This window comes from Orussus abietinus, unplaced genomic scaffold (assembly GCF_000612105.2).
Source record: "Orussus abietinus isolate OABI.00-Male unplaced genomic scaffold, Oabi_2.0 scaffold151, whole genome shotgun sequence".
Classification (NCBI taxonomy): Eukaryota; Metazoa; Arthropoda; class Insecta; order Hymenoptera; family Orussidae; genus Orussus; species Orussus abietinus.
The window spans coordinates 54,347-71,446 of NW_019394320.1; the positions used below are offsets into that span (position 1 = coordinate 54,347).

The window sequence follows — 17,100 nt, forward strand, 5'->3', positions numbered from 1 at the left end:
TATATGAAAGTGCACGCCGAGCGGAATCGGCCTTTCGGTCGGCGCCACGTGCTGGAAAATAATCAGACCTCGTTTCGTTATCGCAGAGAAAGAGAGGGGAAATGTATTTAAACTAAGTGGCGTGGGTTTGTATACCTCGGTGCGGGAAGAATGACGACCGCCCTTAAGTGGAACCCGATGCAAGCGGAATCGCGCAAGTGGCTTCTGCACCGATGCGGAAAGTGCGGAGGCAACTCCTTGTGTACCGCGTGTTTCGTCCTGATAAAACACAAAATCAGGTCAAGTTTGCTATCATGGAGGAGAGCGGGACGAAACACTAGGGGTGGGTTCGCCGTTTCTTCTTTAACCGTAGGGAAAAATCTCGATCGCATCCTCGAAATTCGATTCGGCCTTCAGGAGATCTCCCATGCCGGTGGAAGATTTATGAGCCAATATTGCTTTCGCATTAACATCCCCTTCGGTTCGCCCTAGAACTTTATCGAGCCTGTTTAACCCTTAACCCTCTCTCTAGGGTGGAATTGGTCGACGGTGTGCTACCCCTCTTGGAGCTGCAGGTCGTAAGCATATCTTTAGAATGGCAGCGATTCTCGTTCATTGTATCGCCTTTTACTGGGTATTTTTTTTCTCTCTCTCTCGAAACTTTTGTTTATTCTTATGTCACGATAATACGCGTAAGTTTACATTTTATGGAAGGGGATCGTATTAAGAAGTGAAACGTTAAGTTATTTTTTCTTACGGTTAATTACTGTTTACATTTATTTTAATACGTTAGCATTGACATAATTTCCGTAAACGGTTTGGTTAATTTTTTTTAGGTTGATTATTATTTATAGTCATCTTTGGATACTTATCTTTGTACTAGGACAATTTTTGGGTTAATGTTTCCGTTAACATTGGTGCGTTATTCTTTCGGTTAGTTTGATAGTTAGTCATTATTTGTATTTATCTTTGTATGCCAGGCTCGTTATGCCCAAAACAATGAGTATCGGAAGGAGAGTTCTTGAAACTTTACAGCGTGCATATGGAGGCTGCAAAAAAGGTCCTGATACCAATAAAATTTCATTTTTGATAACAAATTTTTGAAACCGTCTATGAACAAACATGTAAAAAATTAAATATTCATGGGTGTCAGGATCTTCCTTATAGTCTCCATACTCACATTGGGAAGTCTGAATCGAATCGGTACACTCAATTTGGAAAGAAGTTTCAACAACTGATAAAATAAAGTACCATTGAATTTATTAAAACTAGATTACAATCATACACCGTGCGTGTTTCCGATTCAGGCAGATTTCGATGACTAAGTTTACGTTACGAACGACTGAAACTACTATCGACTCGACGACTTAGACGACTGTTCTAAAACGGCTTGTCAAAATCGACTGACAAGAAACGAATGGTCGAAAATAACTGCTCGAAACCGACTAAGACGACTGCACGACCGAATTAAGGTGAAGTGAAACCCCTTTCAAATCAGTCGATTCGAATACAACACTTTTTTTTAAGGGTATTAGACCAAACTGTCCACAACTTTGACACATCACTCCTGATCATCTAAGAATTGTCCTGACACATACAAAATTTGGATTTTGTAAACAAATTTTTTAACTCAGCCCAAACCAGAACCAAAGTGGCGTCGAGCTCTCATATTTCGATTAATATACAATTATCGAAGGCTCTGATATAAGAAACGAAAGGGTCAGGACAATTTTACGACAATTTAGAACACTGGTAATCGATGCACTCGCATTTGAACGGGATAAAGGCAAAAAAAGTGTTGTATGCGCTTCTATGCCAAAACGATGGGATTACGAGGTCTTGGAGTGAAAATTTAATCGACCTGGAAATCACAGATGGCGTAGGGGGTCCCTCTGCAGTCAATTAGGGCCCCAGAAAGCATGAATCCAGAGGATTTCTGGAGTTTTACTTCGATTTCTTTATAATTATTGTACGAAAACGACAGGTGGAGTACGCCATTTAGTACAATACCCAATATAATTCGATATAGCTGTCAATATAAACACGAACGTCGGCAACGTGGGCATTTAGAAAAATCTTTATCGATGTCGATCAAGTTCCTCGACGTGTTTCACTTCACCTTAAGACGATGTATTTTTCCCCCTAAAAGTATTGCCGTTTTCGAAGACACAAATGGGAAACGCGACAAAGAGCGAATATCGTCGAAAACAGCATATATAAGTTCAATCCGTTTCGGAAAAGACAACGACGTACAGTGATCGGTTCGATCATTCGAAGCGACGCATTAACACATATAGTAGGGTAACAAAGCATTAGAAGGTAGAAAACCAATAAAGTACGTCCTACATTAATAACAATTCTTTTTAACATAGAAGTTTCACTTCTGACGAGTGGAGTGGTCACGTGCGATTTTTCGATTTTCTTGGGTACCGAGGAAAAATCTTCGTTCGGGGTACTTTTTCCTCGGGGTTCATTTTTCTGGGTCAGTGTAAACGAAATCCTTCTGAACTTCCTGAATTTTTGATGATCCACTTATTCCACCGCCTCTGGTATGCACAACCTGTTAAAGAAATAACCGCCCACGAAGACAGGCTGAGGATAAAAGTGGAAGTATATTTAAAATTGGACCTCTTCAAACAGCGGTTCCTTTTTTAAACAGATCCAATCGTGCGCTTGGGTTGTATTTTGACTTTTGCCTGTCGTGTTTGCAGAGGACAGGGGATGTCGTTGAAAGGCGATAGACGATGACGTTATCGGCGTCAATAATTGCTCTTGTGTCTAGGTTTGTATATTGGAAGGGGATATAAGTGCATATACGTGGGGGTGTCTGAAATGCGTTATGTTTCATAACATTTGTAATAGAACAATTTATTACGTAACCATTGGCCCAGAGACTTCTGTTAAAAGATCATAACCGAACGATGAAACGTGAAAGGAACAATAATTATATACTAATTATGTCGTTAAAGTCTTACATTAATCACCTGGAACCGTTTCAAATAGTGAACACGGTTTGCTGGCTATTACAGGTGTCGTCAACCTTCCTAGATTGTCAGTCTTTCTTTTTTTTTTATTGCGTTATCTCTTTTTTTCCGCTCGTTACGCGGTGGAATTTTCTAGGATAACTGGCCGTTATTAATTTCATAACGTAGCTTCTGAATGATATTTATGTAGAGCTTCGTTCGCAATCATAACGATCTTCCCCATACGTATAAAATACTTCGGCAAATTTTCACCGAAAGTATTTGAGCAACTTAGACATGTCACAATAAGCCTTTTGGCAGTAATCGTAAGAGGTTTTTAGGCGGTCTTTGCATTTCCCTACCTCATTGGGAAAGCTAATTGTCGCCCCGGGAAAATTCGGTGTTTGTCGGCATTTGACAAACGTCTTACCCTCTCTTTGGGGCTTTACTCGTGTCAATTAGCCGCTTTGTATGATAAAGAGTATACACACTTTGCTCCCGAAATGACGCATTTCGGGATTCCTTTGCCAATCGGACCGTACCAAATGTGCAGAGACGACAAGTCGAAAGCACAGCAAGATAACGTGATACCGTGCGGCTGCGATTTGAGGTGAAGTGAAACCCCCCTCAAATCAGTCGTTCGAATACAACACTTTTTTTTTTAAGGGTATTGGACCAAACTATCCGCAACTTTGACACATGACTCGTGATCATCTAAGAATTGTCCTGACACCCTCAAAATTTGGATTTTTCCAAAAAAATCTTTTAACTTAGCCCAGACCAGAATCAAAATGGAGTTGAGCTCTTATATTTCGATCAATATACAATTATTGAAGGCTCTGATATGAGAAACGAAAGGGTCGGGACAATTTTAAGATAATTTAAAACATTCTGGTTATCGATAAACTCGAATTTGAATGGGATAAAGGCGAAAAAAGTGTTTTATGCGCTTCTATGCCAAATCGATGGGAATACGAGGTCTTGGAGGGAAAATTTAATTGACCTGGAAATCACAGATGGCGCAGGGGGTCTCTGCAGTCAATTAGGGCCCCAGAAAGCACGAATCCAGAGGATTTCTGAAGTTTTACTTCGATTTCTTTATAATTATTGTACGAAAACGACAGGTGGAATAAACCATTTAGTACAATACCCAATATAATTCGACACAGCTGTCGATATAAAAACGAACGACGGTAACGTAGGTATTTAGAAAAATCTTTATCGACGTCGATCAAGTTCCTCGACGTGTTTCACTTCACCTTAACTTTCGAATCTCGCCTTTTTTATTCCCTTGCTTCTGTATTTGACTGAATTAAATTGTATGAAGTCTTGAATCGCGACAGGAGTATTAATCTTAAATTTTGACGTTAAGTCGGCATTACTAGTAATTGTAAACTCGGACGTTAATCGGACATCGCTCGGTCAGGCTATCAGGGAATAACAACATTTAATTGCACGGTAAAAGGCGTAATAGTAAATTTCACGATGTCAAGGCAATTTGAGTTGTATAGAGGTTCCCTGAATTTATCGTCGCGTTTGTTATTTAATGTTTAAATCGCCATTGCGGCTGAATGCATTCTTGGCGAATCATATTACTTAATTGGGGTCTCAACTGCACCGTGATTTCTCTAAAACGATTCACTGACAGCTTGACTTGTGGTCTAACGAGAATTGATGTTCAACGCAGATGGACGATCGCGTTTGCGAGGAGATTTAATCATAACTATTCTTTGATACATTCCAGGGGAATGCGATCACTTGGTCGGTTCTGCATTGCATCGTAAAGATATCAACGGCGCAAAAGCGATAATATAATTATGATACAACGAGATTACAGGCGGTAAAAAAACTAGAAGCGACTAGGAGCTGCAATTCGGTCGTTTTTCTAGCTCAGGATATTTTTTCAAACTATCGTAATTTATTTCGCTTGAAAATGGGGCACTGTGCTCGAACACGTTTTAGTTATCATTGTCCGACGAGAGCTCGGTAGATTAAAACACCATTTACAGTGGTTCATAACTTTTTCGACGTCACGGGACACTTTTCTTCGTACGAAACATTTCCGGCACATATACATTTATATTTTGTCGTTGTTAGTTTTATAACCTTATGTGTACGTACATATACATGCTGAAAAAAAAACGCAGAATACTTGAAACAAGGTTATAAAGCACAGGTTATGGGATCACTACACTATATAGGTAAGGGCTGGAAAAGGGGGAAATACGATTGACGAAATGTTAAATATGAATATTTTCTGGGGAATGTCAAAATTCCAAAAATCGAGAAAACGTTCCTCTCGCACATCTCTCTCTCTCTCGCTTTTGATTTCCCATTCCTTATGCGGTGGCAGTCCAGGGTTGGCAAAGTTTAATCCATTCTAGTTAAAACTAGCGGTTTCTTCCTTTTTTTTTCCAGTAAATGAAATTCATTACATGAAGCCCACTCGGTTTTAACAGGTTAAAACTATCTTATAAAATCCATCAGGATGTATGTAGCGTACAATTTATTCTAATATTGTACATGCCGCCTGTCCACGTGGGCTCCTTTACATCCAAAGAAATGAAAATAAATTCTAACCTATCTGCGGTGTAGCATTCAAACATATTTTGCGTTCCTGTGCATACTCGGGATAAAACAATGGAAAGAACGCGGTTTAAATGTGGTTTAAACCAGGTTTTACCCACTGCATTTAGACGATTTAGGCGGTACAAACCAGCAAATATGGTTTAAACCGGTTAAAACGATTGAGCTGGGTTCATTTTTGTAAAAAAATGGATTTATGCCAACCCCTGATGGCACATGCGCTTTTGGTGTTGGAAGTTCCGTTTCGAGGGTCGACAACTGGGACATTTACCTTAGATGTCAGGTACGCGTCTCTCATCGGTGCCCTGGATGCAAGAACGGTTCATCATTAGCGAGGGTTATTATTATTTTTTTTTTTCCCCTAACCTAACATTTAGCACACCGAAACCTGACTCGGAGTGCGTTGATTCGCGCGTCCTTTTTTTCCGGCGCTCACTCCACACAGGAATTACAATTCACGATCCGACCGTCCTCTGAATCAATTATAAACTCGGTTCTGCTCGCCACTGGATTATATCACCTCCGCTCGGGTGGGATAATGCCCTAGATAGCAAATTGAAATTCCCGTTTTCTCGGGGGCGAATCTAGGAAAGTTCGGAACCTTTATCAGCTGGGAGATAACGATGCGATATCACTTATCAAACGTCTGGTAATGCCCATTAGATCGTCTCATTAGCGATAAGTTTCAGGCACAGCTAGTGCCGAAGTTGAAATAAGTCGAAATCTTTCTCTCCTGAAACTAGAAAATAAATATAGCCATTAAGTGTTTCCAGGCATCAATTGGATGTACCGTGTCCGTGAAAATGAATTCGTGAAATAGACGTTCGTACCGTATTCTTGGGTAGCGGGAAGGAATACGAGGAGGAAGGGAAAAAGTCCCGTTAACGCGTACTTTTTATCTCCACTTGAAAAGCTGCAAAAAAGCGAGAAAAATGGTTAAGCGCGCGGGTATAATCTTAACACGTCGTTTAGCTCCAGTCTGCCGCTGGTAATTTTTCTTCTTCTTCTTATTCTTCTTTTTTCCTTCTTCTTTACCCAGCTTTTCACGCAAAAGTACCTCGAGACATCTCGCAATACTTCGTGCACTCTCATTTCTCGCCTGGAATACTTATCGTCGACGTTTCTTACCGAAAGAGGGCTTTGGCGGGTCCTCAAAATCCCTCCGTAACTTTCCACATGAGAATTCAACTCCCAGGTGGTATATAGAGATTATCTTCCCTGTTCCAGCTCCCGGGACCAAAATGGCCGCCCGCGAGGCTCGCGAATCCGCCGCCAAGGTCGGCCCAGACTGAGGCGGAGGAAGTAGCTCGTGCGTAAGCGATGCGGAGACTGCGCGGCACGGCCTGCTCGTTTCATCCGGCGCGGGAAATTCGAACGGGACTTCCCCCTGGAGGGTCGGCCACTGTGAGCTTCTGCCCGAGCATCGTCCCAGGAAGAACCGAGTCGTGCGGAACAAAGATGGCGACTCTCCCGCGGCTCGCAGGACCCGGACTGCGCGTCTAATCTCACCGAACCGAGGGCACTCGAATTCGACAGGAAGAGGAAGTTCTCATTTCTCACGAGGAATTTTTTCCCGGTAACTCGCCGCTGGGGGATAATCGCCCCGAGGAGCGTTTCTGGAGCGGGAAACACCATTCGAACGTCGGACGCGGCGAGGCGAAGAGCGATTGGGGCCCGCGAACCGCAGGTGGAAAATTCGGACGGTCTCGTGGGGGGGTGGGGTGGGGTAGAGTGGGGGGAGGAGGAGGTTTGGTTGCCCTTGGGGTCGCGGAGGAAGGGCCGGGAGTCGGTAGACCCGCCGATGTGAGACCAGACGAGCGCGCGCGCCTCGGTCGGCAAGGCAGATCCCCGCCACCCGGCCGGCTCTCGAAGCGGCGAGAAGTGCCTGAGAGCCCTCGCTCCGACCGGTAATCAAAGTGAAGTGCCCGGGGCTTAGTGAGATGGCCTTTATGATGAAGAAGAAGAAGTACAAATTCTCGGTGGAGGTCGACCTCGAGGAGTTGACCGCAGTGCCTTTCGTCAGCGCTGTCCTCTTCGCGAAGCTTCGCCTCCTGGACGGCGGATCCTTCGTCGACCATTCTACGAGGTGAGTGACTTTTTTTTTTTTACTTTTCGAGCGAAACTTCTCGTGGCACGGTAGTGCCTGTAACTTTGCATACTCCGAGAGGGGTCCGATTCTGAAAGCGAAGTGCTTTCTTTTGTTTCTTTAGAGTTAAGGTGATAAAATAGTGTCATTATATATATATATGCATACGTACATATATATAATGAAAAGAATTATTTTTATTGTGGAATACATATAGAATGTGTGTGTGTGCGCGCGCATAAGCACACACACGCACATATCAAGATGTTAAGATATTTATCAAACTTTTCTCCAAACTGGGTGCAACAAATAATTTGAAACTTCGGCACGTGATTATGGAGACTAAGGAAGAACGCGATAGTCGTAAAATTTTATTAAAAAAAAAAGAAAAAAACGTGTTTATTTATCCCAGACTAGAATCAAGGACATATATTTTTCTTCCGTTTAATGAAATTTCATGAGCATCGCGTTCTATCTTAGGACCTCCGTAATCACGTGCCGAAGTTCCAAATGATTCGGTGCACTCAGTTTGGAGACAAGTTTTATAAACATTTTGATATTTTGATATATGTAGAATGACTTTATCATATCACCTCAATTGCTGTTCACATTTTTCTTTGCGTTTTAGAATTAATACGATTTGCGTAAACGTTTTCGTTAGTGTTATTTAGTTCGTGCTTCTGGCTTGACGAAGTTGATATTAAAATCGCCGCTCGTCATCCTCAACTCGTCCTAAATCTTTCTTTTTTTTTGTACAGTTAATTATCATTTTCACCATCGCATTGACACAATTTGCGTAAATTTTATTCTTACAATTAGGCTCTATTTATATCCGCCTTTGTATGTTAGTATTGGGGTCATTTCCGTAAACGTTCTCGTTAGCGTTAGGGCGTTAGTCTCTCAGTTGATCGTTTACGTTTAAAGTGAAATAGAAATAATAGAAATAAACAAAATTAACGTAAGTATGCCCAAAAGAATAATTACCGAACGCGTAACGGCATTTCGCGAAAGAATAATTAATAATATCTAGTAACTTTCTATACTGTCGAAGTTTCACTTCCACCGCGTGGGGGAGGTCCTTTGCACTTTGATTTCCATCTCCTGTCGTTCCGTTCCCAGGGTACCTTTTAACCTCGCAATCGGGCGAGAATTTCTTTCATTTCCTATTACGAGGATTAATATCTGCATCAGAGAGTGTCGAGCCGGCCACATCGGAACACGTTTCTCATTAGGTCTATCGCGAAGACGTAATACGTCTTTTTGTGTCTCCTGATTATTTCCATGGCCTCCTACAGCCGAATCAAATAGCGATTAGTTTTCCTTTATTTTTCCATAACCATATATCTAAGGGTAGGTGGACTTAAGGTAACACGAAAGGGTCATCCTATATATCTATATAACGTCAAAATATTTATAAAACTTTTCCCGAAACTGGGTGCACCGAATCATTCAAACTTCGGCACGTGGTTATGAAGACCTTAAGGAAAAACGCGATGCTCATGAAATTCCATGTTACAAAACAATTTGTTTATTTGTCCCAGACTAGAATCAAGAATACATTGTTTTTTTTTATGAATTGTCATGAGCACCAGGTTCTTCCTTAGGATCTCCATAATCACGTACTGAAGTTCCAAATGATTCGGACAACTCAGTTTGGAGAACAATTTTATAAATATTTTGACGTTTTATACATGAGCCGCTCAGTGCACACATTGATTAACTCCATAAAACAAAAAGTTGAGAAATGCGATGAAGTAATGTAGATTCTTTTTTAAAATTCCTATTATAATATAACTTCGAATATATAATGTAGAATACATAAATACAGTTATAGTTTTCATCTAACGGTATATAAAATTAATAAGAAAGAATAGCCAAAAAATAATCGTCTGCATTTTATATCGACAAATGTTTTTGCAGGTATTAAATTTCCTCCCGTATTTCTGTATGCCAAACCTTTTGTTCCGTTATGCTTTTGTAAATTTCGTGCCCATTTATCAGGATTACGACTTCTTTTCCTCCCAATCGATGTGTTTGTTGGGGAATTTGTACCGTTGCAATCAGATGAATCCGAGAAACACGATAAACGTATTCTTGCCCCAGACTTTCTGCTGATAAATCGTATTGAAGAATCATCCCTGCTTTCCACATCCACATTGTTATTAGTTTCACTCATCTTGATTATAGCGGTATAATATTTAGTTCTTTAAAAACAATCAGGGAGTAATGTTGAAAAGACCAAAAAATATGTAGTCCGTGTAATATTGGTGAAGTATACGGTAACATTCAGCGTGAGAGATCACTGTTATACCAAGTACCGTCTGCATTGCGCTTCTTTCTATCTGTTTGCTGATGCGATTTTATTACTCATATTGTTGAAAGGGGGAAAGCATCTTCGGCTGTTTAAAAAAAAAAAGCGTCGATGTACGGCCGCAACGGATAATCCAATAATACTATACTGCCAGGTATTCGTCTACGATTTACATTAGAGTATGGAGTTAATCAAAATGGCTTCTGAAATAAATTACTTATTATTCAATGCCCAAAAAAATGTTGCCGTTTAATGGTGTTAATCTCTATTAATCAGGAAAGATATTATAAATATAAAAAGTTACGACTATACCAAGTGCTTTGACACCTAAATTTAAGATTTTTCAAAAAGTGGAGTTAGTCGATGTGTGCACTGAGCGGCTCACACATAGAATGACCCTTTCATATCACCTTAATCCGCCCAGAGAGTCGTATCTATTATGCAGCTGTAGACGTGCGTTTTATGCACTCGCGCTGGCCTAGGAGATTATTTTACGGTGCTCCCGATATACAAGTACCCGCGTGATAAAGAAACGCGAACCATGTCAGACGTTATCCCCTCTCGCAAGGTGTATAAACAGCCGCTCAACTTCCGGTTAAGCTTCGTTGGCTGTATAAAGATAACCCACGGTTTCGCCCGGAATAGAAGCGCGTCCATATTTAACTATTAACAGAGCCTATGCACTCTGTTATAGCCGACTCGTCAATGCAGGCGCACCTATCATTGAACCGTACGTAAGGTCAGTGATACGCCGTCTACTGACAAGAAATGTCGCCCGGCAAAGAGTACACGGGCTTTGGGCTTAAGGTGAAGTGAAACACGTCGAGGAAAAAGATTCTTCTAAATTCCTACGTTACCGAATTTCCCGTGTATGTTGGGTTTTGCACTAAATGGCGTACTTCATATATCGTTTCCGTTCCGATTCTTTTAAATTCCTACGTTACCGAATTTCGCGTGTATATTGGATGAGATATTTAGCAAAGATTACAAAGAAATATTTAGAAATTATTCCATGCTACTAGGGTCATCTTGCCTCAGTGACGTGAGTTAATACGAACGCGTAACTTCTCTTAATTTACCCTGAACGTCGCCACCGTCGTCCACGGCGCACCATCCAGTTTAACTTTGTCGCTAAGCCACCGCAGATGCCCACGTGACATTGTCTGCGGTTTGAACTTCCCGCGCGCACCACGTGCGCCAAATTCTCTGGCCCGGAGCCAAGATGGCGAGGTTCCGGCTCCCTTGGAGACTTCCTCTCCTCCGGTTAGTACATAACCTTGTGGCACACGCGGAGGGGTGGGACAAAGGGGACGCGTACTTTGAGGTTATGTCATAGCTCGAGTTTCGAAAATACGGGGTCGATCTTCCGAACGATTTGACGCTGATTTCGATAGGTCCGTATAGCTGGCACCCCCACCTTTACATGCGTTTGTACCACATAATTAGCACATAAAGGGCACAAAATGTTAAGACATAGAAATTTGAATTTTGTAAAGGTGGGGGTGCCAGCTATACGCACCTCATTTCGATGCCTTTCGATCGTTCGACCGCGTTCCTGGATCAGCGAAGGCTCGGTCAAAGAATTCAGAAGTCCCATAGAAGCCCAGATTCTATGTTTGCTCTTGATGATCTAAATGTTGGCTAGCAAACAAGAAGTGGGGGTAAAAAAGAGATCCCACGGGTTAGCCCATGATATCTCATATACGGGAGGAAGAGAGACGCGTATAGATAGGCGAGTGTGTGGGTAAGATAAAGTAAGAATGCAATTCGCTATATATTGCCGTAAGATTGAGGGAGATGGAGAGATGATTACACCGCCGCCATCCGTTGGCTAACGTACTATTTATCGAGTATCGAACGTCCGTATCTTTCTGGGCTTCTATGGGAACTTCTGAATTCTTTGGCTAGGTCCACGAACGTGGAACGTGTGGATCCCGCTCGCTGATCTGACTATGAAAACGGCAGAAGCGAATGAGAAAAAGGGGCTGTTTGGTCGCTTTTTCTTTCTCCTTTTCCGTGTAACAGTTGCGCAGCCCAATACGGCGACGGCCTAACGACAAGAGAGAGAAAACGGAAGGATCGCTCTTTTTCTTCTTTTTTTTTCTCTTCGCTGCCGTCGTAAGGATATCAAGGGAATGGTTGGGTTTGCGGACTACGTACAGAGTGGGACAGAATTCGGGCTCATTGTTTGCACGTCGCTATGGTTATTGAAAATGGAGTCTAAGTGTTCTGTAGGGGGTCTCTTCTGCGGTACATATGTAGTTTTTCGGTAAATATTCGATATTTGATGAAAATATTAATTGAAGAATAGTCAATCGATCGCGTTGACTAGTCGAACGCGTATCGGTCGCGCTCTGTGCTTGGCCGGCTAATTTTCATTTAACCCCTTGCCTTACGATTTAAATTCCAATAACGCATGCCATAAACAACAAAAATGTCGGTCATACATCGGGCCATTTCACGGTTTGTCTGAACGTTCAAAGTCTCACACGTCTCTCACACGTTTTGTTCACGTTTGGTCCAATTGACACACAACGTCTGTCACACGTTTTGTTCACGTTTGGTCCAATTGACACACAACGTCTCTCACACGTTTTGTTCACGTTTGGTCCAATTGACACACAACGTCTCTCACACGTTTTGTTCACGTTTGGCCCGATTGATATACCGCGTCTCTCACACGATATTGCAGGTGAAGAGGTTAATTAATACAGGTGATACATCGGGCCATTTCACGGTTTGACTGAACGTTCAAAGTCTCACACGTCTCTCACACGTTTTGTTCACGTTTGGCCCGATTGATAGACCGCGTCTCTCACACGATATTGTAGGTGAAGAGGTTAATTAATACAGATCATACATCGGACCATTTCACGGTTTGGCTGAACGTTCAAAGTCTCACACGTCTCTCACACGTTCTGTTCACGTTTGGTCCGATTGACACACAACGTCTCTCACACGTTTTGTTCACGTTTGGCCCGATTGATATACCGCGTCTCTCACACAATATTGTAGGTGAAGAGGTTAATTAATACAGGCAAACTATGCAACGTGAAAAGAAACGTCTTCAGGATTTTTCGATTCCATTTTCAATTAACTATAGTGATGGGCATGAATTTTGTACACCCTAAATATTCTGCTCCAATGGGGAAGGAAAATTTCCGTCAGGATTTCACGGGGATAGAACCGGAAGGTCGATTGAGCGACGCAGAGATCCGATCATTGCGTTCATGTGGATCTTTTTCGCACCCGAATAGATATGCATGAAAAATGTCGTGTTGTTGCGAAGTCACGTCATTGGTCAACGTTAGGGAGTCGTATACGAAACTGTCAAATTCGCGTATGAAAATTGATCGAATGAACTCGAGGATCGCGAATCTGGTCTCACGTCTCGACCACGTCGTCGCCTTGTAGCTATACCGGACGTTTCCTAATGAATTTCGAATTCAACGACGGTTCGACCTTAAGAATAACCAATCATCGATACCAGGCATTACTTAACAGCGATAATGCGACAATTTGAAAGCATTGTGTCGCACTTGTCTCAACGTGCTAGATAGTGACCTTATATACGTGTTAAGGGAATCAAGCGGGTGTATCTCGTAATCGTCAGATGGTATGTTAACATATTCGCGACCGCTGACGTGAATTCACGTCATTTTAAATTCTGTTCCTGATTGCCCCTGACGTGATTCACGTCCATAACGATACACGATACAAGTTTGCGGCAACCAGTTTCAGAATGTCATTATTTTCGCCGGTACTCGGTATTTGAAACGGAAAAACAGAAAATCGTGGCATTTATAGATTTATACATTTATACATTTATTCTTCCTTGGTGTAACGATTACCGTTTCTGTTTGATTAAACTTCAGGAAACTTTTTTTTTCCCCTAGAAATCGTCTTTTCTACCGAATACAGACAAGTAAAAGGTAGTGCATCTTCAACAGAGTTTTTTTTAATCATTAATGGGTAAAAGGAGAAAGCGTTCCTTTATGCCGGAGAAAACGAAGATATATGAGACTCCCATTTGCCAAATTGATTAACTTCGAAAAAAGAAAAGGTAGACAGAAGTGATGAATATAAAAAGTTAAACCTCCACTACCTGCTTTGGTGGTAGAATCAAAAAGAGTTCTACAAATGGAATTGTTCGCTTTAATACGTGAACGGCTTATATACTACTGTCCTTCAAAAACTGTACACCTAAAAGTCAAAATTGCACATGTGTGACAACCAAATGTAATGAAAGAAGTCTGTAATTACAAGTTAATTAAATTTTAAACCAAACTGGAATCATTATCTCTCTACATTATCCTAAACAAAATATACGTCAGTCTCTGATTCGCACAATTTTTAATTGCAGGTATGACATTTTTAGCGAGCAGGGTAAATTGTTTCCTATGTCGTATGTTAAAATAGCTTCTTTATGACCCTGACCATTTTCGCATCTAATGAAAAGTATGTTTCATCCGCGTCCGGTATGTGTGAAAACGTTTATCGGGTGATGGCGTTTATCCAGTACAATTATTACGTCGACGCAATAAACTCGAGGATCTTGCATTTATCATTGGCGGAGCCACGAGTCGCGCAAAGGTGCGAGGACGTTCGCGCTTATCATAAGCACATGTACCGTCATAAGCATATGTACCGAAGTCGCGGGTGTAATCGGGCGTTTCCTCATCAGGCCACATGGAAACGGGGTGTCGGCTCGCTTCCACCGGTCGCTCTCCACGCGGGGACGCCGTGTATGTCGGAACGACAGGACATTGTCCATTATCGCATGCTCTGTGCTTTTTTATTAATCCTCCTCGGCCCGACGCCCCCTGCCGACTCGTGAGCGATATGGCCGACAGGTCGTTCCCAACCACAAATCCCTCTGGAACTTAAGGTGAAGTGAAACCCCCTTCAAATCAGTCGATTCGAATACAACACTTTTTTTTAAGGGTATTGGACCAAACTGTCCGAAACTTTGACACATCACTCGTGACCATTTAAGAATTGTCCTGACGCATACGAAATTTGGATTTTTGTAAAAAATTTTTTAACTTAGCTCAGACCAGAATCAGAATGGCGTCGAGCTCTTATATTTCGATCCATATACAATTATCGAAGGCTCCGATATGGGAAACGAAAGGGTCGGGGCAATTTTTCGAAAATTTAGAACACTCTGGTAATCGATAAACTCGCATTTGAACGGGATAAAGGCGAAAGAAGGGTCTTATGCGCTTCTATGCCAAAACGAAGGCAACGCGAGATCTCGGAGAGAAAATTTAGTTGACACTAAAATCACAGATGGCGCAGGATGGCAATTAGGGGATTAAAAACAATGGATCCAGGAGATTTCTGGAGGTTTAGTTCGATTTCTTTATCATTATTGTACGGAAACGACATATAGAGTACGCCATTTAGTACAATGCCCAATATTATTCGACACGGCTGTCGATATAAATACGAACGTCGGCAACGCAGGTATTTAGAAGAATTCTTTTTACTGACATTCATGAAATTTGTATGGATACATATGCGTAGGAAGTATAGAGCATAATTTCTTACTTTCATTGTATTCATTTAGTTATCCTAATTTTAGCAGCAGCTTAAGTATTCACGTTTGGTTCCGTTATATTAATATCACTGGTATCAAAGAGGCGTAAGGTCGGGGATTCAAGGTCAGGCGGGAAATGTTCTCCGTTTCTCCTAACAGTGAAGTCGTGTCTGCATTTATGCATATTCCATGTATGCATCTCGGTGAGTGCGCGTATACATGCTGGGAAACTTTCCACGGCATGTTCTCGCGGATTTCTACAGGTTCGCTTTTCATCAAGGTCGATGCTCAAAGAGATATCTCGCCTGCTGCATCCAGAAACCGAGGGGCAGTGGCTCATTAGCGAAGTTAAAAAATGAATCGCGACTGTTTCTCCGTACTTCTTAAGCGAGATATTAAACTATACAAAATTCTCTCGGGCGTCGTTCTTCGGCGGAATCTTGAAAATTTCTTAAGCCACTTCGTCTAACCGACATTTAATGTCCTTGCTCACGTCATTTAACTGAGATCAAGGACAACGTTGCATAATTAAGTATAAATACATGGTTACCAATCATCATTATCCAAACCCTGATTTTTCAAACCCTTTTTATCTTTGGTTCTGCTGGCATTGGTTTTAAAGGAGCACACGATCATTGCACCAAGATTAACGTCCTCCATTTCTCTTAACCCATTTGCATCATAAGGAAGTATAAAAAAAGGGTCCTTATCACCGAAATACAATATATACGCTAATGCTGCAAATGGGTTAACAATGGAGCCGTGAGTGTATCCGTATGTAGGGAAAATCGAAGACACGTGGAACCAACGTTTTACATGTTCACTTTTTATCAAGGTCGATCCTCGATGAGAGTTTAATTGTTGCAATCAGAAACAGGGTCGAGAGAATTTAAGTGCGATTGTTTCACGTATTATTTAGCGTTAATCAATTAAAAATTAGTGTTAAGCTTGCCTTGGGAAGGAAACGCAAGATAATGTGGCACCACTTTTGATCGAGGTCAGTACCGTAAGAAAGCTCAATTGTTTCATCGGAACCCAATCGCGTGAGAATTGAAGTGCGACTGTTTCACGCGTTAATTACCATCAATTGTTTAAAAATTAATGTAAGACTTTCCTTCGGGAGAAAGTTCATCCTTAGAGAACGAAACTAGGGGACGTGGGGCGCCACTTTTTGGAAATTCCCTTTTGATCAAGGTCAGTACACAATGATAGCTCAATTGCCGCACCAGATACGATGTCGCGAGCATTTAGGTGCGATCGTTACCGACAGAGCGCGCGCACCTAGTTTCTCGATGTGCAAGTGCACATATGTCCCATGCATACTTCACGCGTTAATTAGCATCAATTGTTTAAAAAATAATGTAAGACTTTCCTTCAGGAGAAAGTTTATCCTTAGAGAACGAAACTAGGGGACGTGGGGCGCCACTTTTTGGAAATTCCCTTTTGATCAAGGTCAGTACACAATGATAGCTCAATTGGCGCACCAGATACGATGTCGCGAGCATTTAGGTGCGATCGTTACCGACAGAGCGCGCGCACCTTATTTCTCGATGTGCAAGTGCACATACGTCCCATGCATACAGGAATGCACGTGGATGTATATAGACGGTTTGGGAGCGCAGGTGCACATACT

General features: G+C 41.8%; 1 protein-coding gene across 3 annotated transcripts in view; it reads left to right on the top strand.

Annotated features, from left to right (window-relative positions):
* Positions 1–7,276: 7,276 nt before the first annotated feature.
* The window catches only part of LOC105700890 (protein FAM102B), a 75,520-nt gene continuing 65,696 nt past the window's right edge, over positions 7,277–17,100 (top strand). For 2 of the 3 annotated variants that reach the window (XM_012427140.1, XM_012427157.1), the window contains exon 1: positions 7,277–7,614. In XM_012427140.1, coding sequence (XP_012282563.1) covers positions 7,469–7,614 — 146 coding nt within the window. In that variant the 5' untranslated portion in view covers positions 7,277–7,468. The remainder of the gene's footprint in view (positions 7,615–17,100) is intronic. The other variant, XM_012427149.1, reaches the window with a different exon arrangement.